The 25,393-nt window shown below is 40.5% G+C and overlaps 1 protein-coding gene across 7 annotated transcripts in view; it reads left to right on the forward strand.

Annotated features, from left to right (window-relative positions):
- Nucleotides 1-6,759: 6,759 nt before the first annotated feature.
- NAA35 (N-alpha-acetyltransferase 35, NatC auxiliary subunit) overlaps nucleotides 6,760-25,393 on the forward strand; it is an 88,077-nt gene continuing 69,443 nt past the window's right edge. Inside the window, exons 1-4 of one of the 7 annotated variants that reach the window (XM_059888975.1) lie at nucleotides 6,760-6,845; nucleotides 6,932-7,011; nucleotides 7,732-7,860; nucleotides 21,251-21,284. In XM_059888975.1, coding sequence (XP_059744958.1) covers nucleotides 7,737-7,860; nucleotides 21,251-21,284 — 158 coding nt within the window. In that variant the 5' untranslated portion in view covers nucleotides 6,760-6,845; nucleotides 6,932-7,011; nucleotides 7,732-7,736. The other 6 variants (XM_005210379.5, XM_005210380.5, XM_005210381.5 and 3 more) reach the window with 6 other exon arrangements.

A 25,393-nucleotide genomic window follows, 5' to 3' on the forward strand; every position in this document is an offset into this window, starting at 1 on the left:
AAATGGAATAAGCAGCCATGAATCTGGGTGGGACAAAAGTACAAGAACTTTACTTTCAGTACTAGATAAATAGCCATCAAGTAGCACAAAATAACCGAGATATCAGAAGAATAAGAAAAAGAATTACAATGTGTAATTTTATAATTCTCTTAACTATGATTCTTGCAACTCTGTAGGTGATGTAAGGTCATTGTTTTTGAATGAGGACACTGGAACTTAACATGTTCAGGAGCCTTGTTCCAGATTCCTTTGTTAGACTTCCTATTAAATATGGAGGACTGGATACAGGTATTAATGTCTACAAAATGAAAGGGAAAAGACACATGCTCACAAGGACAAAAGAAATGGATGAAGAAAAAATAATACCTTTGATGACATGAAGCAGATGGATGAGGGCATGCACTTAGTAGACCCAAGAGAGTAGGACCAGGAGGCAATGATGGGGAAAGCCCAGAAACCACCCATTGTGTACCACAGAAACACGGAGAGGATTCAAGAGCAGACAGAACTGGCTATCTCCCTAGGTGAAGGTTAGGATGAGTCTAAAAGAAGGGGAGTATGTTTGAGAATTACCAGGATCTGACTTCTCCTTCCCAATTCTGTTTGGCTTTGATTGCCCCTCCTCAGGCCCTGTAGAAGACTGGAAAAGATAAAGAAAAGAATCTCTGACAATGGAGGTGCTTCTGAACAAGGGAGATTAAGTGAAAATGTTACAATAGATATTGATTCTCTCTCCTTCACCTTCCAGCCTTCATCCTCCACTCCCAATGGCTACTCAGCTAGTAGAATTTTGGAGCAGAGCTGCTAAGTTACACAGTTCTGGGGAAGTCTTTCATACACACAGTTAACATGAAAGATACCCCTGTTGTGCAGTGCCCAGCTCGTATAGCTATACACAAAGGCCCTGGATCAGAAGCTCCTTTGAGAAATCAGAGCAGTCCAAGATACAAGGCCCAAAGTTGATGCTGTCAGAGATTCACTGACTGAATGGCCCAGCCAGGTCTTGTTAGAGTGAGGACAACATTTGACAAGCCCGGGAGAAACATCAATAACCTCAGATATGCAGATGACACCACCCTTATGGCAGAAAGTGAAGAGGAACTAAAAAGCCTCTTGATGAAAGTGAAAGTGGAGAGTGAAAAAGTTGGCTTAAAGCTCAACATTCAGAAAACGAAGATCTTGGCATCTGGTCCCATCACTTCATGGGAAATAGATGGAGAAACAGTGGAAATAGTGTCAGACTTTATTTTGGGGGGCTCTAAAATCACTGCAGATGGTGACTGCAGCCATGAAATTAAAAGACGCTTACTCCTTGGAAGAAAAGTTATGACCAACCTAGACAGCATATTTAAAAGCAGAGACATTATTTTGCCAACAAAGGTTCGTCTAGTCAAGGCTATGGTTTTTCCTGTGGTCATGTATGGATGTGAGAGTTGGACTGTGAAGAAGGCTAAGCGCCGAAGAATTGATGCTTTTGAACTGTGGTGTTGGAGAAGACTCTTGAGAGTCCCTTGGACTGCAAGGAGATCCAACCAGTCCGTTCTGAAGGAGATCAGCCCTGGGATTTCTTTGGAAGGAATGATGCTAAAGCTGAAACTCCAGTACTTTGGCCACCTCATGCCAAGAGTTGACTCACTGGAAAAGACTCTGATGCTGGGAGGGATTGGGGGCAAGAGGAGAAGGGGACGACAGAGGATGAGATGGCTGGATGGCATCACTGACTCGATGGACGTGAGTCTGAGTGAACTCCAGGAGTTGGTGATGGACAGGGAGGCCTGTTGTGCTGCGATTCATGGGGTCGCAAAGAGTCGGACACGACTGAGCGACTGATCTGATCTTGGAAGCAAAAAGCCTTAGTGCTACTCTTTGAAAAAACATTCTTCAATATGAACTTCTAGCCAACAACCACCAGACTGAAGAAGTTTCTCAAATAAAAGACAGAGACTGAAAAAAATTAGAAAAAAACACAGTATGTAGGGAGAAGAGAAAATTATTTATGTTATGAGATATGCTAAGCTGCTGCTAAGTCACTTCAGTCATGTCCGACTCTGTGCGACCCCATAGACGGCAGCCCACTAGGCTCCCCTGTCCCTGGGATTCTCTAGGCAAGAATACTGGAGTGAGTTGCCATTTCCTTCTCAAATTATGAGATATGAGAAGATACTATATATGTGGAAGACAGTATTATAAGAAAATTTAGGAAACAAAAAAGACCTCTTAGAAAAGCATCTCACATTTCCTCATTATTAATACAAAGAAAGAAAATTAAAGGCATCAACTACTCACATTTTAAATTTATTTATTGAGTACAGTTGGTTTACAATGCTGTGCTAGTTTCTTCTATACAACAGTGATTCTGTTATACACATATATACATTCTTTTTCATATTATTTTCCTTTATGGTTTATCACAAGATATTGAATATAGTTTCCTGTGCTCTACAGTAGAACCTTGTTGTTTATCCCTTCTATATACAATAGCTTGCATCTGCTAATCCCAAACTCATAATCCATCCTCCTCTACCCCTCACCCCTTGCTAACCACAAGCCTGTTCTCTATGTCTGTGAGTCTGTTTCTGTTTTTTGGATAAGTACTTTTGTGTCATATTTTAAATTCCATAGATAAGTGATGTCATGTGATATTTGTCTTTCTCTGACTTTGCTTATTATGATAATCTCTGGGTCCATCTATATTGCTGCAAATGGCATTATTTCATTCTTTTTTGTGGCTGAGTAATAGTCCATGTGTGTTTATACCACTCAGTTGGGTCCACCTCTTTGCAACCCTAAGGACTGTAGCCTGCCAGGCTCCTCCATCCATGGGATTTACCAGGAAAGAGTACTGGAGTGGGTTGTCATTTCCTTCTCCAAATATGTAGTCTACTTAATGTGTAAAATGCTTATTTTTCAACTTTATGAAGCATATGGATATCATTATAAGTTAAACGTCTCTTTTCAGGGAAAATGTTTTTAAAGCAGAGGGATAATTAGAACTCGTGAAAATAAATTTGAATTTCAAGTAAATTACATTTTAGTGAAGAAATTAAGAAAATCCTGTTTCATTTGGTTACTTTGTTCTGCTGATTTTTCTTTCCTTTTTAACTCTTTGTTTCAAGTTATTTTGGAAGCAGTCTAATTTTGAAAATTTGGTGTTTTGTTTCAGGTTTTTTATGTGCTATATTGGTGCTTGTCACAATCTACAGATAATACTGAATAACTCAGATGAAGTTAGTTCACACTTTTCTACATTTCTTATGGCTTCTGTAAAGGACTGGAAAAGGTCAGTTTTCATTCCAATCCCAAAGAAAGGCAATGCCAAAGAATGCTCAAACAACTGCACAATTGCACTCATCTCACACACTGCTGCTGCTGCCACCGCTAAGTCACTTCAATCGTGTCCGACTCTGTGCGACCCCATAGACAGCAGCCACCAGGCTCCCCTGTCCCTGGGATTCTCCAGGCAAGAACACTGGAGTGGGTTGCCATTTCCTTCTCCAATGCATGAAAGTGAAAAGTGAAAGTGAAGTCGCTTGTCGTGTCTGACTCCTAGCGACCCCATGGACTGCAGCCCACCAGGCTCATCCGTCCATGGGATTTTCCAGGGATTTTCCAGGCAAGAGTACTGGAGAGGGGTGCCATTGCCTTCTCCGATCTCACATGCTAGTAATGCTCAAAATTCTCCAAGGCAAGCTTCAGCAATATGTGAACTGTGAACTTCCAGATGTTCAAGCTGGTTTTAGAAAAGGCAGAGGAACCAGAGATCAAATTGCCAACACTCAGTGGATCATCAAAAAAGCAAGAGAGTTTTAGAAAAACATCTATTTCTTCTTTACTGACTATGCCAAAGCCTTTGACTGTGTGGGTCACAATAAACTGTGGGAAATTCTGAAAGAGATGGGAATACCACACCACCTGACCTGCCTCTTGAGAAACCTGTATGCAGGTCAGGAAGCAACAGTTAAAACTGGACATGGAACAACAGACTGGTTGCAAATAGGAAAAGGAGTACATCAAGGCTGTATATTGTCACCCTGCTTATTTAACTTCTATGCAGAGTACATCATGAGAAACGCTGGGCTGGAGGAAGCACAAGTTGGAGTCAAGATTGCCAGGAGAAATATCAATAACCTCAGATATGCAGATGACACCACCCTTATGGCAGAAAGTGAAGAAGAACTAAAGAGTCTCTTGATGAAAGTGAAAGAGGAGAGTGAAAAAGTTGGCTTAAAACTCAGCATTCAGAAAACTAAGATCATGGCATCCGGTCCCATCACTTCATGGGAAATAGATGGGGAAACAGTGGAAACAATGGCTGACTTTATTTGGGGGGGCTCCAAAAATCACTGCAGATGGTGATTGCAGCCATGAAATTAAAAGACGTTTACTCCTTGGAAGGAAAGTTTTGACCAACCTAGACAGCATATTCAAAAGCAGAGACATTACTTAGTCAACAAAGGTCCATCTAGTCCAGGTTATGGTTTTTCCAGTGGTCATGTATGGATGTGAGAGTTGGACTATGAGGAAAGCTGAGTGCTGAAGAATTGATCATTTTGAACTGTGGTGTTGAAGCTGACTCTTAAGAGTCCCTTGGACAGCAAGGAGATCCAACTAATCCATCCTAAAGGAGATCTGGGTGTTCACTGGAAGGACTGATGTTGAAGCTGAAACTCCAATATTTTGGCCACCTGATGCGAAGAGCTGACTCATTTGAAAAGACCCTGATGTTGGGAAAGATTGAAGGCTGGAGGAGAAGGGGACGACAGAGGATGAGATGGTTAGATGGCATCACCGACTCAATGGACATGAGTTTGGGTAAACTCTGAGAGTTGGTGAGGGACTGGGAGGCCTGGCATGCTGTGGTTCATGGGGTTGCAAAGAGTCAGACACGACTGAGCGACTGACCTGAACTGAAATAACTGTAAAGATCATCAGATGTTTTTGGAGAAACAATATAAATTTCTGTTTTATTATAATTCTTTTCTATATTCTCATCCTCAGTGTATTTAGTGAGTACCCATTATATGTCAACCACAGCTTTTAATGGTAGGGATACACCTTTATTCAAAATAGGCAAAGCTCTTGCCCTTATTCTATATTAGACACAAAGATGGATTTTTTTGTTTTTAAAATCTACTTTATTGAGGCTTGATTTGCACAAAGTAAAATGCACATGTTGTAAGTGTGTACTTCAATGAGCTTTTACAAGTGAATTCAGCCATATTACCACCATCATAATCAAGATACAGAATGTTTCCAACACCTCAAATCACCTAAAGTTAAGTCGCTCAGTCGTGTCCAACTCTTTGCGACCCCATGGACTGTAGCCTACCAGGCTCCTCCGTCCATGGGATTCTCCATGGCAAGAATACTGGAGTGGGTTGCCATTTCCTTCTCCAGGGAAATCAAATCAAATCACCTAGCCCTATTCCAATTAATCCCTCCTTGATACCCACCTCCACTTATGATGCTCACTGTTCTGTTTTGTCACGATGGATTACATGTCTCTTCTAGAATTTTATATAAATGCAATCATACTGTGTTGCTCATATTCTGATATCCTTTGCTCAGAATAATGTTTTCTGAGATTCATATATTTGCATGTTAAGTAGTCATTCTTGTTTGTCACTAATTACTATTCATTATATGGATAATTACATATCATTGTATGGGTATACCACAATTTGTTTTTCCAGTCATCAGTTGATGAACATTGGAGCTGCTTCCAGTTTTTGATCATTAAAAATAAAGCTGTGAAAATTAATGTACAAATTTTTGCATGGGCACATTTTCATTCCTAATTAAATACCTAGGAGTGGAATTGCTGGATCATGTAAATACATGATTAATTTTATAGTAAAAGATGGACTGTTTACCAAAAATTTTGTACCATTTGGGATTCCCATCAGCAATATATGAGAGGTCCTGCTGATCCATATTGTCAACGTTTCTATCATATTTTACATTTTGGCCACCTTAACGGCTGCCTGTGTGTGTGCTCAGTCTTGTCCGACTCTGCAACCCCATGGACTGTAGGCCTCCAGGCTTCTCTGTCCATGTATTTCCAAGACTGGAATATCGGAGTAGGTTGCCATTTCGTCCTCCAGGGGATCTTCCCCACCTAGGGATCAAACTCCCATTTCCTGCATTGGCAGGAGGATATCAGAGCCACCTGGGATTACCTCTTAATGACTAATAGTGGTAAAGTTGTGTTTTGTTTCCTACCCGTTCTAGTCACTAATGTAACCCCACTTTAAAACCAATCATTTTATTAATTTTAGGAAAACGCTAAACCAAAGGTCTAAAAGAAAAAAAACAGCTTGATTCTGCTGTATTTTGTTTCCATTTTTCCTCTCGAAATCCCCAGACTTTCTAGGAAACATAAAACCGGTGTCAAGCTGCAGAGCTGGGGTCTTCATTCAAGGACCCAACCTCTAGGATCTGCGCACACTTCCATCCTTTCCTCATTCCTTCCTGTCACCTTTCTAAGAATTTCCCAGGTAGCCGTGCGGGGCGAGGAGGGGCAGGCTCTGGGGCCCCCAGGCTCCGCCCCTTGCTTGGAGCCACCCATTACCCAGGATGCGGCCGCAGGGTGGAGAAAGAATGTAGCTTCCGGTCTCGCGATCTGCTCTAATCCCGCGAGAAGAGATGGCCAACGGCCTAATGTTGGCGGTGGCGAGGAAGGGGGTGTGGCCGAGGAGCGCGAAGTCCTCAGGCGTGAGGGAGAGGAGGCGGGGTCGCGCGCACCAGGCGTGCGCATGCGCGCACGAGGCCGGTCGGGCAGGGCGGAGAGGGGAGGGGGCGCCGGTGGCGGCCGAGGAGGTGTCGTTATTTCAGCGGTCTGGACGGTGCGTGGCGGCGCGGGTGGCCACGAGAGAAGTAGGTAGGGACCGCGGTGTGCAGCCATTGAGACTTCCTTCCTCCCGTGCCTTAGAGCCACAGCCCCCTGCGCGTGTGGCGGACCCTGGGGAGGCCAGGTCACCCTGCGGCCCCGGCCCTCCCGCCGCGATTCAGGTAGGAGCTTCGGGCTTACTCGTGCCCGCTCCCCTCCGAGGCCCTGCCCTTAGCTGGTGTTACCCGGGCGACGACCTGGTACCGGGCGTGCCCGTCCTCGCGCGCGACGACAGCCCTGTCCTTGCTTCCGTGCCCGTGGAGCCGGGGCCCGGCCGGGCTGACCCGTTTGGGGCGGGTCCCCTCTTTAGGTGCTCCCCCGCCCTGGGCCGGCGGTAAGCTCCCTCGCGCAATGCCCCCACCCCCACCCCCGAGACAGGCTGTGCGGGGGTCTGGCCGGCTCGGGAGAGGTTCTCCCTGTGAGCTCCGGGCAGGTGAGGGACCATCTTGACTTGAGTAGTTGCTGCATGGGGTCTTGGACTTCGAGAGGGGACCTTGAAGAGTGCCTTGGTTATGTGTGGCCAGTGTTAAAAGTTGGAACTCTGGAGGTGGTTCTTTTTGGGCCGCTGGTGGGATGGTTTGTGATTTTACTTCTCAAGTAGGCACACTGATTAGGAGTCCTGGTAGGTGATGGGCTATCTATTATTAAATGAGCAGCAGCAGTATTAGTTAACGTGAGATTTAATTGCATTAAGGTAGTTTTTCACAGAGCTATCCTCAAACTCAGAAGATCTCTGCTTCAACAGTTTAGTAAGAGTTTCATCCAATACTTAAACATAGTTTGCAAATACTCTTGCCCTGAAAGCTGCATCGTCTCTCTTAACGATAATATTAATTTTATAGGCGTAATGGTTATGAAAGCTTCTGTAGAAGATGATGATTCAGGATGGGAGCTCGGTATACCAGAAAAGATGGAAAAAAGCAACACAAACTGGGTGGACATAACCCAAGATTTTGAAGAAGCTTGTCGAGGTGAGTTTGAATTTTTGAATTAGAAGTTCAAAATTTGGGAAAGGGTATAATAAAAATGTGGATTGTGATCTTTAAACTATCTCAATAAATGGAAAAAATAATCAACATGTAAGTGTGGTTTATTGCGTTACCACACTTATTCATTCTCTATCCTCTGATTTTAACTTTCATTTAAAACCAGTTTTTATAGATATTGCATTAAATACAGATGTTGAGGCAGTTTCATCTGTTAACGTTTTCTAACTTTAACAGGTTAGCGTGCACATAGCAATAATTTCAAATTGGAAATACAAATTCTGTCGCCCTAAAGATGGGAGTATTATTGTATATTTGAGGTTTGAAAATAATTGGATCATGTCATTCTCTGCTTGAGATCCTCCAGTGGCTTCCTGTTGCATGTAGAATAAAATTCACACTTGTTCCCTACGGCCTATATGATCTGGTGCTTGCCTCAGACCTTTTGTACCACTGCTCCATTAGGCTCATTATGTTAGTCATGAGGTCCTTATCTCATTAAATACACCAAGGTTGTGTCCATAGGTCTTCAGGTGGCTGGCTCCTTCCTGACCACTTAAATGTTACCATTCCAGTGAGCTCTCAAAACAGCCAACCTAAGCAGATTTATCCCCTCATTCTCTTCTGTCCAACTCCACCCTAGTTGAATCCCAGTTTATTTTCTTTGTAGTACTTATCTACTGTGAGAAACCATCATTTTCAATTATTGTTTACTGTTAGCCTTACCCACTCAAACAATAAGGTCTGTGAGTGCAGAAATTATCCTAGTACACAGAACAGTGCCTGGCACTTAATAAGTTCAGTAAATGCTTATGTATAAATGACTGGAGCGGAAAGAGCCTTGAAGAAGGAGAGAAGGAAAATAAGAGAAAAGAACAAATGGTAGAGGGCTTGAACTTTAAGAGGATGGGATGGGATCAAGAACATTGTAGAGAAATTAACCTCAGAGAATGATAAGATGGTGAAGATTACACGTGTGTTTCTAAGTGGGCAGGGAGGAATGGTGGAGGGATTCACACATGATGGCTTCTATTTTCTTAGTGAACAGAGGGTTGGACTTTTAGTGAAGGTGTGTATTTAGAATAGTGCTCTTAAGAGAAGTAAAGACTTGGAACTGCAGATGAAAGGGAGCCAGGTGAATATAATCAGAGGCATAAATCATGTGCTTACTCTTCAACTGTTTTGAAATACATGTCCAGTTAAAGTACACCTAAGTGAGATAGTGGAAAAACCATTAGACTGAGAGTTGGGTGACTGCACATATATGTTTGTCTAAGGGAGAGAGAAATGTAAATTACAATGTAGCTTTTGTGCTCAGTGTTCTTCCACTAGTAAGTGGATCCCACCTATAATCTTACACAGATTTTAAGTGATGTGTATTAGAGGACTATCATTATGAACCTAAATAAGAAGGGTTTTATGAAGTAAATATGGCCTGAGTTACTTCCCTGGTGGCTTAGACAGTAAAGCGTCTGCCTGCAATGCAGGAGACCTCAGTTCGATCCCTGGGTTGGGAAGATACCCTGCAGAAGGAAATGGCAATCCACTCTAGTACTCTTGCCTGGAAAATTCCATGGACTGAGGAGCCTGGTAGGCTACAGTCCATGGGGTCGCAAAGAGTTGGACACAACTGAGTGACTTCACTATCACGTGCCCTGAGTTGGCTGTGAAGGAGTGGTCAAGATTCTGTTAAGTGAATGTGAGGAAAATTACTCTAAACTGAGATTTTTATGTTTAAGGAACAGTGAATAACTCTGCTTCTGGGAAGGAACCTTGAGTAGGACATGTGGTTTAATACCTTCTTCAGTGTTGATTGAGAGAGGGTGGCATTTTATTTTGTTACCAGCATCAAACTATCCTATTAATTCCCCCATAATTAGCCCTTGTACTGTCTCAGGTGGCTCAAATGAGAGGTATACTTCTTGCAACTAAAAAGTTGACATAGAATTAAACTTGAGTATGATTTTAGGACTAAAGGCTATTAGCAGTCTTTAGTCCATGGTATTAATAATTTGTTTAACTGTTGCAGTGGCTTCTCTTTGGTAATAGTGTGATGGCATTTGGCTTGACTTTTGTGATTCAGGGGGTGGTGGGGAGTACTGTAAAATACCCTGTCTACTGATGACAGCATTTTTCACGTACGTTTCTACTTATTCTTTTAGTGGCTCTCTAAAATCCTCAAATTCTAACTTTAATTATTTCTTGTATTTCCTATTGGTCAAATGGCACGTTCCTACCACATTTCCTATAATTGACATTGAGTCTTTTTTTTCTTTTCCAAAGTATTTTGAATGTATAGTGCCATCACTATTTATGTAATATATGTAATATATCATTTGTCTAAATAACACCTCTGAGCTTTGCTTCTCTGGGAAATCTTGCCTAATTCAAACCATGTCATTTTGTTACCGTAAAGCCTTTGTTCTTTATTTCTATTTTGTTGTCTATACTTAGGCACTTTCTGAATTACAAAGTCACAACTTAGAAATTTCACTTAAACATAAAGATCATAAAAAATACACTGCTGCTGCAGCTTCTGACTGCAAGATTCCTTTCCACACTCGTTCTGGAGAGCCAGCAACCTCTCCTGGAATGATGACACCATCACTCGTCTAGAGCTCAGAGGTAATCCAGAGTCAGCTATCATAACTTTCATTCTTTTTAAATTCTAGTTTAGGAGGATATGGGCCCATCCTCTCACTTATTTTCTTTTCTCTTTGATGACTTAGTTCATTCTTCCATCAATCTTTATAACAGATTTCACTGTTTAGGTTGGCTTCCCTAGTGTCTCAGATGGTAAAGAATCTGCTTGCTATGCAGGAGACCTGCGTTTGATCTCTGGGTTGGGAAGATCCCCTTGAGAAGTAAATGGCAACATACTGCAGTATTTTTGCCTGGAGAATTCCATGGATGGGCAGCCTGGCGGGCTATAGTTAATGGGGTTGTGAAAAGTTGGACACAACTGAACAACTTAACACTTTTACTTTCATCACTGTTCAGGACTCCCCTTATCCATCCAGTTTCTTTAGGTCTTGCCTAGTACTTTCAGAAAACTTGTTGTTTTCGGTTCCCTCATTTAAAATCTAGGATGCTTTGGATGGGAGGGGAAGGAGGGGAGTTTGGGGGAGAATGGATACGTGTATATTTGTGGCTGAGTCTCTTGCTGTTCACCTGAAACTATCACGATGTTGTAAATCGTCTACACCCCAATACAAAATGTTAAAAGAAAAAATCTAGGATGCTTAAGCCTCTTACTTCTCTTTCTGTTCTGTCTTCTCGTACCCAGAACAATATGTTTGTTTGTAAGAATAAATGATATTCTAAGGCCATGTTTCTTCATATCCAGAGACTATCTGGATCTTGTACTTAAAAGTTTGAGAACCTGTGTTATATGTGAGTGATTGCCTGGAACCAGCAGAATTATGAACACAAGCACTGGTACTGTAGCAGTACTTGATTATGTTATCATCTGTTCGGTTTGGAATTTGTTTCTGTAATCTTCTAAACAGTCACAACAAACTGAAAGATTCTGAAAGAGATGGGAATACCAGACCACCTTACCTGCCTCCAAAGAAACCTGTATACAGGTCAAGAAGCAACAGTTAAAACTGGACATGGAACAACAGACTGGTTCCAAATTGGGAAAGGAGTACGTCAAAGCTATATGTTGTCACCTTGCTTATTTAACTTACATCATGCGAAATATCAGACTGGATGAAGCATAAACCGGAATCAAGATTGCAAGGAGACATACCAATAGCCTCAGATATGTAGATGACACCACCCTTATGGCTGAAAGTGAAGAACTAAAGAGCTTCTTAATGAAAGTTAAAGAGGAGAGTGAAAAAGTTGGCTTAAAACTCAACATTGAAAAAACTAAGGTCATAGAATCCAGTCTATCACTTCATGGCAAATAGATGGGGAAACAATGGAAACAGTGCAGATAGTGACTGCAGCCATGAAATTAAAAGAGGCTTGCTCCTTGGAAGAAACAGACATTACTTTGCCGACAAAGGTCCATGTAGTCAAAGCTATGGTTTTTCCAGTAGTCATGTATGGATGTCAGAGTTGAACCATAAAGAAAGCTGAGTGCCAAAGAATTGATGCTTTTGAACTGTTGTGTTGGAGAAGAGGAGATCCAACCTGTCAATCCTAAAGGAAATCAGTCTTGAATATTCATTGTAAGGACTGATGCTGAAGCTGAAGCTCCAATACTTCGTCCACCTGATGTGAAGAACTGACTCACGAGAAAAGACCCTGATGCTGGGAAAGATAGAAGGCAGGAGAAGAAGAAAACGACAGGATGAGATGGATGGTATCACCAACTTGGACATTAGTTTGAGCAAGCTCCAGGAATTGGTGATGGACAGGAAAGCCTGGTGTGCTGCAGTCCATGGGGTTGCAAAGAGTCAGACACGACTGAGTGACTAAACTGAACTGATTATTTTAAAAAGATTGCCATTGAACTGATTACATAGCATTTAACAATTATTATAAAAGAAGTATAGATTTTTGATAAAACTTTAATGGACTTTCACTCCACTCCCTCAATTCATGAACCCTGGTTTCAGAATCATTATTCTATGTGTTTGCTGCTTGTTGGAACCATTTAATTCTAGGAGAAAAAAGTTGAACAGAAATTCTCCTGGTGAAAGATCAGGGCAGCCTATAAAATATTTCTGAAGTGATTTTGGTTTGGGAAATGAATTATGTTTTCTGTGTTCCATACTATTAAGAATGTGTTTAGTGGTGGGTCATGGGTTTGCTGAGCAGCACTGGTAATTGTGGAGCACTCTTGTTCTCCACCAGGGGTGATTTTTGCCCTGGAGGGGACATTTGCCAACGTCTTGAGACATGCTTGGTTAGTCACATAACCCACTCCAGTATTCTTGCCTGGAAAATTCCATGGACAGAGGAACCTGGCAGGCTGCAATCCATGGGGTCACACAGCGTTGGGTATGACTGAGCACAGCATCACACAGCACAACTAGTGCGTACACATTAAGGATGCGGCTAATCATGTGATGCACAGAATAGCCCCACAGAAGAGTAATTTTTCTGCCCAAAGTACCAACAGTGCCGCTTAGTTCACTCTGTTTAGATTACTTTCAAGAATATTTAGCTATTTAATCTCTTTGACGTTGAATTTTTTAAAGGAAAGGAGCCTATGGATGTCATAAGACCAACAACTAGCATTTAAATAGCACGCAGTAGAAAGGAATGGGAGCTTTGTTGCATTTTAAAGGCTCTTTTTACTAGATTTCCCTGTTAATCTTGTATTGCGTATCCTGCTTTATGTTAGGAGCCTTGGTCAATAGAAAAGATGTCCTCAGAAGTCACCACTTTCCCCCTTTTAACTGGTTATTTTAGTAATCATGATCCTAAATAGCATGCTTTTATTGCTATTTCTTGATACCCCCATTCCCCTTTGGGCATTGTGGATTTCACACCCCCCCCCCATGTAGTTATAGCTATGCAAATATTATTCATAGCTGAGCCAAAAAGTAAAATTGTTCCTTTTCCCTTCCTACCCAGTTCTGTTTTATGCAAAAAGTGTTTGCTCAAAAGATATGTAGTTTCATTAATTGTACTTTATGCTCTTCATCAATTGTCTGAATCATCTAACACATTTAGACATCCTATTGTTTTAATTCACCATAAAGAAATTTCTTTTCAAGCCTCTTACTTCTCTCCAGTCTGGATATCTTGTCTTTTATACCTGGTATAATCCTGCTGCTGCTGCTAAGTCACTTCAGTTGTGTCTGACTCTGTGCGACCCCAGAGACGGCAGCCCACCAGGCTCAGGGTTGCCATTTCCTTCTCCAATGCATGAAAGTGAAAAGTGAACGTGAAGTCACTCAGTCGTGTCTGACTCTTAGCGACCCCATGGACTGCAGCCTACCAGGCTCCTCTGTCCATGGGATTTTCCAGGCAAGAGTCCTGGCGTGGGGTGCCATTGCCTTCTCCGGTATAATCCTGAGATCTTGCTTAATCATCACCCTGGCGTTTGTTACTTTTCTCCCTGGTTTTGATTAGATACCTTTATTATCTTCCTGAGTAAAGCACATGAGAGATACAGTTTTTTGAGGCTCTGAATGTCTGAAATGCCTTTGTTCTCTTCTTCCACTTTATTGATAATACATCTGGGAGTGTGTGAGAATTTTGAGGGCATTGCTCAAATGTCTGATACTCTGATTACTGAACTTTCGTATGTAACCTTTTAGAATCTTCTTTTTGTTTCTCATGTCCAGAGCTTTCACAGTGGTGTGCTTTGTTTGATGACGCTTGAGCGCTTTCACTCTGATTTTTCAGTTCTGGGGAATTTTCTTGGATTACTTTATTTCTTGTTTTTTCCGTATTCATTTTATGGAGTACTTACTTTTTGCAGTTAAATGCTCTACCACTGAGCTATAGCCCCTAGTATTTACTTTTTGGATATTGGAAGATCTGTTTATTTAATACTTTGTTGCCTGTTTTCCGTCTCTTTGTAGTTTTCCTCAATGCTATGGAGGAATGTGTTCCCCCTGCCCCCAAATCATGTGTTGAAACCTAATGCCCACACACACTATGGTGGTATTAAGAAGTGGAGCCTTTGGGAGGTACTTAGGTCATCAAAGTGGAACCCACATGACTGGGATTAATACTCCTGAGAAAGAGACACCACAGAGCCTTCCTGGTCCCTTCCACCATATGTTCAGTTCAGTTGCTCAGTCATGTCTGACTCTTTGCGATCCCATGGATTGCAGCATGCCAGGCCTCCCTGGCCATCACCAACTCCCAGAGTTTACTCAAACTCATGTCCGTTGAGTCGGTGGTGCCATCAAGCCATCTCACCCTCTGTTGTCCCCTTGTCCCACCTTCAATCTTCCACAGCATCAGGGTCTTTTCCAGTGAGTCAGTTCTTCACATCAAGTGGCCAAAGTATTGGAGTTTCAGCTTCAGCCTTCCAATGAACATTCAGGACTGATTTCAATTCTTTGACGCTCAGCTTTCTTTATAGTCCAACTCTCATAACCATACATGACTATTGGAAAAACCATAGCTTTGAGTAGACGGACCTTTGTTGGCAAAGTAATGTCTCTGCCTTTTAATATGCTGTTTAGGTTGGTCATAGCTTTTCTGCCAAGGAGCAAGCGTCTTTTAATTTCATGGTTGTGGTCACCATCTGCAGTGATTTTGGAGCCCCCCAAAATAAAGTCAGTCACTGTTTCCACTGTTTCCCCATCTCTTTGCCATGAAGTGATGGGACCGGATACCATGATCTTTGTTTCCTGAATGTTGAGCTTTAAGTCAACTTTTTCACTCTCCTCTTTCACTTTCATCAAGAGCCTCTTTAGTTCTTCTTTGCTTTCTGCCATAGGGTGGTGTCATCTGCATATCTGAGGTTATTGAGATTTCTCCCAACAATCTTGATTCCAGCTTGTGCTTCATCCCACCCAGTGTTTCTCATGATGTATTCTGCATATAAGTTGAATAAGCACGGTGACAGTATACAGCCTTGACGTACTCCTCTCCGTATTTGGAACCAGTCTTGTTCCATGTTCAGTTCTAACTGTTGCTTCCTGACCTGCCTACAGATTTCTCAAGAGGCAGGTCAGGTGATCTGATATTCCCATCTCTTAAGAATTTTCCACAGTTTATTGTGATCCACACAGTTAAAGGCTTTGGCATAGTCAATAAAGCAGAAATAGATGTTTTTCTGGAACTCTCTTGCTTTTTTGATGATCCAGTGGATGTTGTCAGTTTGATCTCTGGTTCCTCTGCCTTTTCTAAATCCAGCTTGAACATCTGGAAGTTCACGGTTCACGTACTGTTGAAGCCTGACTTGGAGAATTTTGAGCATTACTTTACTAGCGTGTGAAATGAGTGCCAATTGTGTGGTAGTTTGAGTATCCTTTGGCATTGCCTTTCTTAGGAATTGGAATGAAAACTGACCTTTTCCAGTCCTGTGGCCACTGCTGAGTTTTCCAAATTTGCTGGCATATTGGGTGCAGCGCTTTCACAGCATCATCTTTTAGGATTTGAAATAACTCAACTGGAATTCCATCACCTCCACTAGCTTTGTTCGTAGTGATGCTTTCTAAGGCCCACTTGACTTCGAATTCCAGGATGTGGCTTTAGGTGAGTGATCATTCCATCGTGATTATCTGAATCGTGAAGATCTTTTTTGCATAGTTCTTCTGTGTATTCTTGCCACCTCTTCTTAATATGTTCTGCTTCTGTTAGGTCCATACCATTTCTGTCTTTTATCAAGCCCATCTTTGCGTGAAATGTTCCCTTGGTATCTCTTAATTTTCTTGAAGAGATCTCTAGTCTTTCCCACTCTATTGTTTTCCTCTATTTCTTTGCATTGATTGCTGAGGAAGGCTTTCTTATCTTTCCTTGCTGTTCTTTGGAACTCTGCATTCAAATGGGTATATCTTTCCTGTTCTCCTTTGCCTTTGCTTCTCTACCATGTGAAGTTAAAAAGAAGGCCGTTTAGGAAGTGGGCCCTTTCCAGACACTGAGTCTGCTGGTTCCCTGATTTTGAACTTCCCACAGTTGAGAACCATGAGAAATAAAATTTGTTGTTGATGGGTCACCCAATATATGGTATTTTGGTTATAGCAGCTGAATGGAGTTAAAAGACTTTGAATTTAATTTTTTTTTCCCGCTGTAATGTTTTTAATTTCTACTGTTCCGCACCCCCCCCCCCCCCCCGAATATCTCTCTCTCTTTTTTTGAATATCTCTTTTTAAATAAAAGTAAAATTTCCTGGTTTTGTTTCAGGGTTGAACTATTTTATCTCTAAGGATAATAATATTTCTTTTGAAATTTTGCCTACATAGTGTCTTTCTTCCAACTTGCCTTTTTAAGTTTATTTTCTTGGTTTCTATCTTCTGTGTTAGAGGATTACTTCAGGTATCTGAGAATCCTTTGTTGCCTCAGGGACCAAAAAGCCAACTTGAATTTTTGAGCAGGACTCTTCTGCTGTGCATGTCAATGTCAGGTGATCTGACTTGGTTTTTGTGTTGGAGAACCCATGGTGTCAGTTACATAGCTCCTTCCTCTTCGAAAGATTATATTCTGTAGATAAAATTCATCTGCTTGAGGTTCGACATTTGACTGCACGTTAAATAGGGGAAGAAGTCTGGAGTTGTCATGTATTCACTTAATGCCCCTTCTTTCCAGTACTGAACCCTAGCCTTCAAATAACCTGTCCGGGAGATTTTTTGGTTTGCCCCTTTCAAGGAAAATCTTCAGTATTACCCAAGGTGAGGGGAGGGGTAGTTATCCTGATCTGTACATTAGGGCAGGGCTTTGGGCTGTCTGATGGCTCAATTCTCCACATTTCAGCCTGTCTTTATCCTCACTTTCAAAGATGATTGATAAATCAGATTGATTTTGGCTTTCTCCACTGCTGGTAGCTCAGATGGTAAAGGATCTGCTTGCAGTGCGGGAGACCTCAGTTTGATCCCTGTATCAGAAGATCCCCTGGAGAAGGGAATGGCAACCCACAGTATTCTTGCCTAGAGAATTCCATGGGCAGAGGAGCCTGGTGGGCCATAGTCCATGGGGTAGCAAAGAGTCCGACATGACTGAATGACTCAAGCTTCACACTTCACTGCCAGTATTATTTTTCTCGAGTTTGCTAAGAAATTACTTGTGTGTCTTTTTCCTAGTTTCCCTAATTTCGTTGTATTATTTTTGCAACAACTAGTTTTTCTCTTCCTTAAGGTTCATAGTTTTCTTAAAAAATATTTTTTTTTCACCTTAATTATTGAAATAAAATTTAAGGAGGGAATTAAACGTTGTTGCATGTGTTCAGTTGGCCACCTTTATCCCAGAGGTAAACTTTAATTCATCTTTTAATTATTACTGTATAATGGTACTGGAGTCCAGCTGTGTCATAGATTCAATAGGGCCTTCATAGTGAAGAAAGCAGCAAATTTAAGCATCATTCATAATGTTAGTGTAGACATATTTAGAGATCTGTAACTTCAGTGTACAAATTATGTTCTCATTTGTAAGATGGTAAAATATCAAATAGTTGCATGTTTTTCTCATCCTGTTAGATTACTTTTTTCCAGGAGAATGAATATATGCTTCAAGTGCTTAGCACTACTGCAAATCCATACTCCAGGTACAAGTTATAGTTCATTGTTCATTTCCAAGGCAAAAGGGAGGATGTCCTAAGGAACTTTACGGAGTCATCTAGTAAAACCCTTCATTTTTCAGATGATGAACTCAGTGTCCAGAGTGATCTACTTGCTCCTAGTTCTCTGGAGTGTTCAGTGAAACTGGTACCCACATCTACTCTAAAGTTTATGATAAATTATTATAGCAGTTCTCAAATTTTTTGGCATCAGTTCTACTTTACATTCCTAAAGAATCCACCTGCCAATGCAAGAGACACAAGTTCGATCCTGGGTCAGAAGCAGTCCCCTGGAGAGAGGAATGGCTATTCACTGTAGTATTTTTGCATGGAAAATCCATGGACAGAGGAATCTGGTGGGATACAGTCCACAGGGTTGCAAAGAGTTGGACATGACTGAGCATGCAAGCACATGGGCTTTTTTAAGTGTTGTTTATGTGTGCTATATGTATATTGATGTTTATTAGAATTTGAAGCTGAGAAATTTTTAAAATATTTATTTGAAAATGATAATAAACCCTTTGCTTGTCAGCATAACATTTTAAAAATGAAAAATGTATTTTTCAAAACAGGACAACTTTGAAGAGTGGATACGCCACTATATACTATTTTCAAGTATACTTTTGAAAATCTCTGATGTAGGCATAATAGAGGGCACCTGAATTCCATAGCGGCTTCTCATTCAATCTGTTGCCACATGTTGTTTTGGTTGAAACATTAGAAGTAAATCTGGCCTCACAAAATGTGTAGTTAAAAGATTAGGGAACTTTTTAGGTAATTTGCTACTACACCAAAACTTTTAACAGGTGATAGTTTCTTAAAGATTAGTTTGCAGTGTGCAGTCTGAAAGCCTATCAGTGGACCTTTCATGCTCTGTTACGTAAAGTATATTGGTCTCTCTGTAACTTTGGATCTTTTATCCATGCCTAATTTTGTGACATGCATTATCATTTGCAAAATATTGGTTTAGTGAGTTAAGCACATCTTCCAGGTGTTGACACACTTCATTATATAATATTAAACAAATTTGTTAATAATATCAGCACCAGTATAATCAGGAAAGCCTTTTTAAGTATTGGGATACTGTCAAGTTCATAGCAGCCGATATGTGTTTTCCAGAGTTCTGATTTTTTTTTTTGAAAGTTCAAATTTTGTCATTGGCAATAAATCTTATTGGTTATTTTCTTAAAGTGACAGACTCTTATTTTTTTAAAAAAACCTGCTATATTGTCAAGTTCAAATGACTATAACTTGTCATGTTCTTTCCAGTAAAAGTGGTGTTCCATGATAACTGTGTAAGAGCTTTTCTTTGAGACAGTCTCTTACTTTGGTAAGCAGAGGAAGTGTTTACATATGCTTCCTGTTTATCAGATAGAATATTAAAAAGATGTACTCAAGAGATTGAAATTTAATTAGGTATATCAGGACCAGCCCTAGGATGAAATGACTGAGGCATATAGGGTACAAAACTTAAGGTACTATCTGAAAGTACCTCGTTAAATTTTGCACCCTACATGCCTCACTTGCACTTTGGTCCTTGCCCTGAGATTAGTAATTTTTACTGTCTCCATCAAAGACTTGTTAAGTGAAAGTGCATGAAAATGAAGAATACGCTGTTTTGCTAGGGACCACTATCTTGATTTGTGCTGAAACTACAGTTCTGCCCTTTTCCTCTTTACACTATTGTTTTTGCATCATCATTGGAAATGTCAACACAATGAAAAAAAACTTTTAGTATTATTACAAAAGTAACTTTAACATTGGGCTTCCCTGGTGGTCCAGGGATAAAGAATCTGCCTGCCAGTGCAGGAGACACGGCTTTGATTCCTGGGTCAGGAAGATGCCTGGAGAGGGAAATGACAACCCACACCAGTTTCCTTGCCTGAAAAAGTCCGTGGGCAGAGGAGCCTGGCGGCCTGCAGTCCAGAGGGTCATAAAAGCATCAGACATGACTTAAAGACTAAACAAAAACAACAACTTTAATGTCACAGACTCCTGGGTTCTCAGACCATCTTTGAGAACTGTTGTATGTTCTGCTTTATTGTAATATTTTGATAAATGTTTCTCATTGATTTATTTGTTTTGGTACATGAAAGTGTTAGTTGCTCAATTGTGTCTGACTCTGTGACCCCCACGGACTGTAGCCCACCAGGTTCCTCTGTTCATGGGGTTTTCTAGGCAAGAATACTGGAGTGGGTTGCCATTTCCTTCTCCAGGGGATTTTTCCCAATCCAGGGATCAAACCTGCGTCTCCTGTGTCTGCTGCATTGCGGATAGATTCTTTACCCACGTGAGCCATTGGGGAAGGTACATGAAACTTTAAAAACCAAATGTTACTGAACTTGTAATAAACTAGGGGCATTAGTAAAATTCTGAAAACTGCTTGTTTATATCTTCCACAGGATTTGACCATTAACATTTAAGCTCCTTAAAAATGATACAGAGGTAGTTCTCATCCTCCTTGCACACTGAAATCATCTGGAGTCCTTTAAAACCACTGTGTAGGTCCCACTCTTAGAATTTAATTAGTTTGGGATGCTGATTGGACATTAGGATTTTCAAAAGCTCTCCAATTTATACTGATATGAGGCAAGGTTGAGAACAGCTGCTTTACAGGGGATAAACATTCTTGATCAGCTGTTTACTCAAGTGCTTTCTACCTTATTTAAATCAAGTGTGATTTTAAAAAATGGTTTTTGAACTTCCCTGGTGGTCCAGTGGTTAAGACTCTGCAGTTACACTGCAAAGGGTGTGGGTTTAATCTGTGGTTGGAGGACTGAGATCACCCTGTAAGCCATGCAGAGCAGCCAAAAGAAAAAATAGTCTTGACAGTGCTCCTGGGACAAAGAGAGATTAGATTATGATGCCAAGTGGTTTAAAAACAACTTGAAAAATAGCTTAGAGTTCTGTGGAGAAGTTTATATAGGGATAAATATATTAGCGATTTTTTTTTAATGAGTCTGATAATTCTGATTGTATTATTGTGGCCTGTGATGGGTGGGTCACTTACTAGATTCTCAGAAGTTCAATTTATAGTTACTATTTAAATATTCACTGCATAGAAGACATTATATTAGTAATTGAGTAGAATAATATGACCATTTTTTTAGAAAATGAAGTATAAAGGACTCTAAGCACATTTTCCAGGTGCTAATATTTTGTTTCATTTTTTTTCTTAGAATTAACAGTTAAATATAAATATGGTATTATTCAAAAGATTTTTCTCTTTGTTTCTTTTAGAATTAAAGTTGGGAGAACTGCTTCATGATAAGCTGTAAGTATTTGTATCCTTTGAAGTAGTGTAGTGTAATATTTCTACTTTGTCTTGTGTGCAGTAGTATTCCTTGAAGTCTGAGTAAATTTACCTTTCAAAGCTGTAAGTATAACACTAATTATATATTTTTTAACCTTGGTGAACTCTTTTGAGACAGCTGACTTTAGTTGTGATGGGAAGAGGTTGTACCTAGTGAAACTGTGACTTCTGGTCCTTTCCTTGAGAGTAGATGTACAGGATGTGAAATTTATTGAGAAAAGCTATTGGTTGCATTCACAACAAACTGTGGAAAATTCTTAAAGAGATGGGAATACCAGACCTACTTACCTGCCTTCTGAGAAATCTGAATGCAGATCAAGAAGCAACAGTTAGAACTGGACATGGAGCAACAGACTGCTTCCAAATTGGGAAAGGAGTACGTCAAGGCTGTATATTGTCACCCTGCTTATTTAACTTATATGCTGTGTACATCATGAAAAATGCTGGACTGGATGAAGCACAAGCTGGAATCAAGATTGCTGGGAGAAATATCAATAACCTCAGATATGCAGATAACACCACCCTTGCGGCAGAAAGCGAAAAAGAACTAAATAGGCTTTTGATGAAAGTGAAAGAGGAGAGTGAAAAAGTTGACTTAAAGCTCAACATTCAGAAAACTTAAGATCATGGCATCTGGTCCCATCACTTCATGGCAAATAGATGGGGAAACAATGGAAACAGTGACAGACTTTATTTTGGGGGGCTCCAAAATCACTGCATATGTTGAGTGCAGCCATGAAATTAAAAGACGCTTGCTCCTTGGGAGAAAAGTTATGACTAACCTAGACAGCGTATTAAAAAGCAGAGACGTTACTTTGCCAACAAAGGTCCATCTACTCAAAGCTGTGGTTTTTCCAGTAGTCATGTATGGATATGAGAGTTGGACTATAAAGAAAGCTGAACGCCAAAGAATTGATGCTTTTGAACTGTGGTGTTGGAGCAGACTCTTGAGAGTCCCTTGGACAGCAAGGAGATCCAACCAGTCCATCCTAAAGGAAATCAGTACTGAATAGTCATTGGAAGGACTGATGACGAAGCTGAAATTCCACTACTCTGGCCACCTGATGTGAAAAACTGACTCATTGGAAAAGACCCTGATGCTGGGAAAGATTGAAGATGGGAGGAGAAGGAGATGTTAGAGGATAAGATGGTTGGATGGCATCACGGACTCAATGGACATGAGTTTGAGTAAACTCTGGGAGTTGGTGATGGATGGGGAGACCTGGCATGCTGCAGTCCCTGGGGTCACAAAGAGTCAGACACAAAGTGACTGAATTGAACTGATTGGTTGCATGTTATATGTGACAGGCTGGTTGATGACCAGAAACAGATGAGTAAATGCCTAGATAAAAGTAGATTGAGAATCCCTAGGTAAATGAAAGGAAATGCCTAATTATATGTATACTCCCGTAGCCACTGTTTCATACTGCTATGGCCAGACTCAATTTTCAAGGTTGGAGGTATGAAATTTTAAATTAGTAAGTGGACAAGATTGGATATTTGGTTAGGAGAAGTAGAATTTGAAATTTAGTTCTTCTAAGACTTTAGTGATATCAGTGTCATCTGAAAGAGTTTTTAAAACATAGGTTGCTGGGACCCGCCCCCAGAGTTCCTTATTTAGTAGGTCTAGTGTGGGATCACAGAAGTTGCATTTCTGACAAGTTCCCAGGTGAGATTGATGCTGCTGATCTAGGGACCACACTTTGAGAACATCATTATTTGATGCCACTGGCAGTTATAGGAAGGATGTAATGAAATCAGACCATAAGCTAGTTCAGGAAGGAACGTGACTGCTGACTGTGGAATAGCATTTGAGAAGGATCACAAGAGGAACATGATCCTTTTCGTTTCCCCAGGGTTTTAGTCATTGAGCCCAGGGATCATGATTACCAGCAGCCTACCATGACCATCTCTTAAAATTGTATCCTTTTAATCCATATTGTCTTTTAAGTGTCATTTCCACCCCCTAGCATGTACAGTCTTCTAGCCTTCTATGTAATCTACCTATGTAATTTACTTTCTTGTTGTCCGTTTTCTGCCACTAGAATGTGAGCTTCAGGAAGTGGTCAGATTTGTTTTCCTCCCTCATGTATCTCAAGTGCCTAGAACAGTGCCTTGCAGGTAGTAGTAGGCACTGAGCATTTGTTGAATGAATGGAATAGCTAACTTGTTGCTATTATAGTTTCTATGGCAGTGTTACTAATTAGACAGATATCTTATTGATCTAGGGTTTTAATTGTGCCCATAACAACTTTTCTTTAGTTGTTTTCATATAGTAATAAATGGATACTTTGTATTTTAACAGATTTAAACATTAGGGATGAAGCAAAACTTCCCATGATACCTTTTCCCCCACACAGTCTCCGCTCCTTGTCTGGAGATAGTCATTGTTATAAAACTAGTTAGTTGTAAATGGGGATATACGGAGCAGTATTCAACTATGCAGTTTTATGTAAAGGGCTCCAGCATCTGCCAAGGTGTCTGGAGCCAATCCACTGTGGATAGAAGGGGTCGACTGTATTGTACTGCAGATTTCTTTCCCATTCACTATATCCTAGAGTTCTTTCCATTTTAGTATGTAATAGTTCTGCCTTGTTCATTTTAAAATTGCTTTTTATTTTATAAAATGACTATGATAATTTGTTCATGGTGTCCCTATTGTTGGACTTTCAGATTGCAGCATTTATTGGTAGCATGGGAAAATTGAAAAATTAAGTGTGAATTTAGTTTATACAACTGCTTTATACATATACATGTGCAGATAATTTTGAAGACAGAAGCCTAGAAATCAAATGAATGGATTTTAATGGAGTCAGCCAAATTTCCCTCACAAAAGGCTTTATCAGTTTACACACCAACAGTATATGAGAGTATGCTTGCTTTTTAAAATTTTCCTTACTCCTCCCCCCAAAAAACCATCATTTTGTTTTGCATTACTTGATTACATTTTAATTTTTATTCATATCAGTAGTTTATATTTTCTCTTTTAATTGTTCATTTATGTCCTTTGCCTACTTTTCTTCTGATTATTTGCCTTTTCATATTTTTATGAGTTGGGCTTCCCATGTGGCTCAGTGGTAAAGAATCCACCAGCCAATGTGGAAGATACAAGTTCGATCCCTGGGTCAGCAAGACCCACTGGAGAAAGAAATGGCAACGCACTTCTGTATTCTTGCCTGGGAAATCTCATAGACAGAAGAGCCTGGCAGGTTGTAGTTGATGGGGTTGCAGAAGAGTCGAACATGACTTAGTAACTAAAACAACAACAAATATTTGTATGAATTAGTTGTATTTTCTGTATACTAACTTTTTCAAAATAGCCTGTATTAAAAGTATTTCCCCCAGATAATTGTCTATATTTTAACTGACAAGTTTATTGTTGCATGTAATTTTTTAATATTTTACACAGCTGGAGTAACCCAACTTTTTTCTTCATAGCTTTGTAAATTATTGAAAAATTTTTGTTCATTTGTTTGTCTTAGGTTTAGAACTTAAATCTGCCTGGAGTTTGTGTTTAATTGTGTAAATCAAAGATATCACTTTTTCATGGTAGTTAACCACTTACCTTAATAGTATTGATTGACTAATGCACTGATTTTCCAGTAATTGAAATTCCGTCTTTATCATCTGTAATTCTTACATGGAATTACATGGATTACATAAATCTGTGTGGATTTAGATTGTTTTCTCTTGATCTGTGTATGCTAGAATGCCTTTAATTAATACAGGTTTATAGTATCTGATCGGAGAAGGCAATGGCACCCCACTCCAGTACTCTTGCCTGGAAAATCCCATGGACGGAGGAGCCTGCTAGGCTGCAGTCCATGGGGTTGCTAGGAGTCGGACACGACTGAGCGACTTCCCTTTCACTTTCCACTTTCATGCATTGGAGAAGGAAATGGCAACCCACTCCAGTGTTCTTGCCTGGAGAATCCCAGGGACGGAGGAGCCTGGTGGGCTGCCATCTATGGAGTCGCACAGAGTCGGACATGACTTACATGCCCTAGCAGTAATCCATTGTATTAGGTTGGTGAAAAAGTAATTGCAATTTCAGACCATGAATTTTAAAG

Source organism: Bos taurus, chromosome 8, assembly GCF_002263795.3.
Source record: "Bos taurus isolate L1 Dominette 01449 registration number 42190680 breed Hereford chromosome 8, ARS-UCD2.0, whole genome shotgun sequence".
In the NCBI taxonomy this organism is placed as follows: Eukaryota; Metazoa; Chordata; class Mammalia; order Artiodactyla; family Bovidae; genus Bos; species Bos taurus.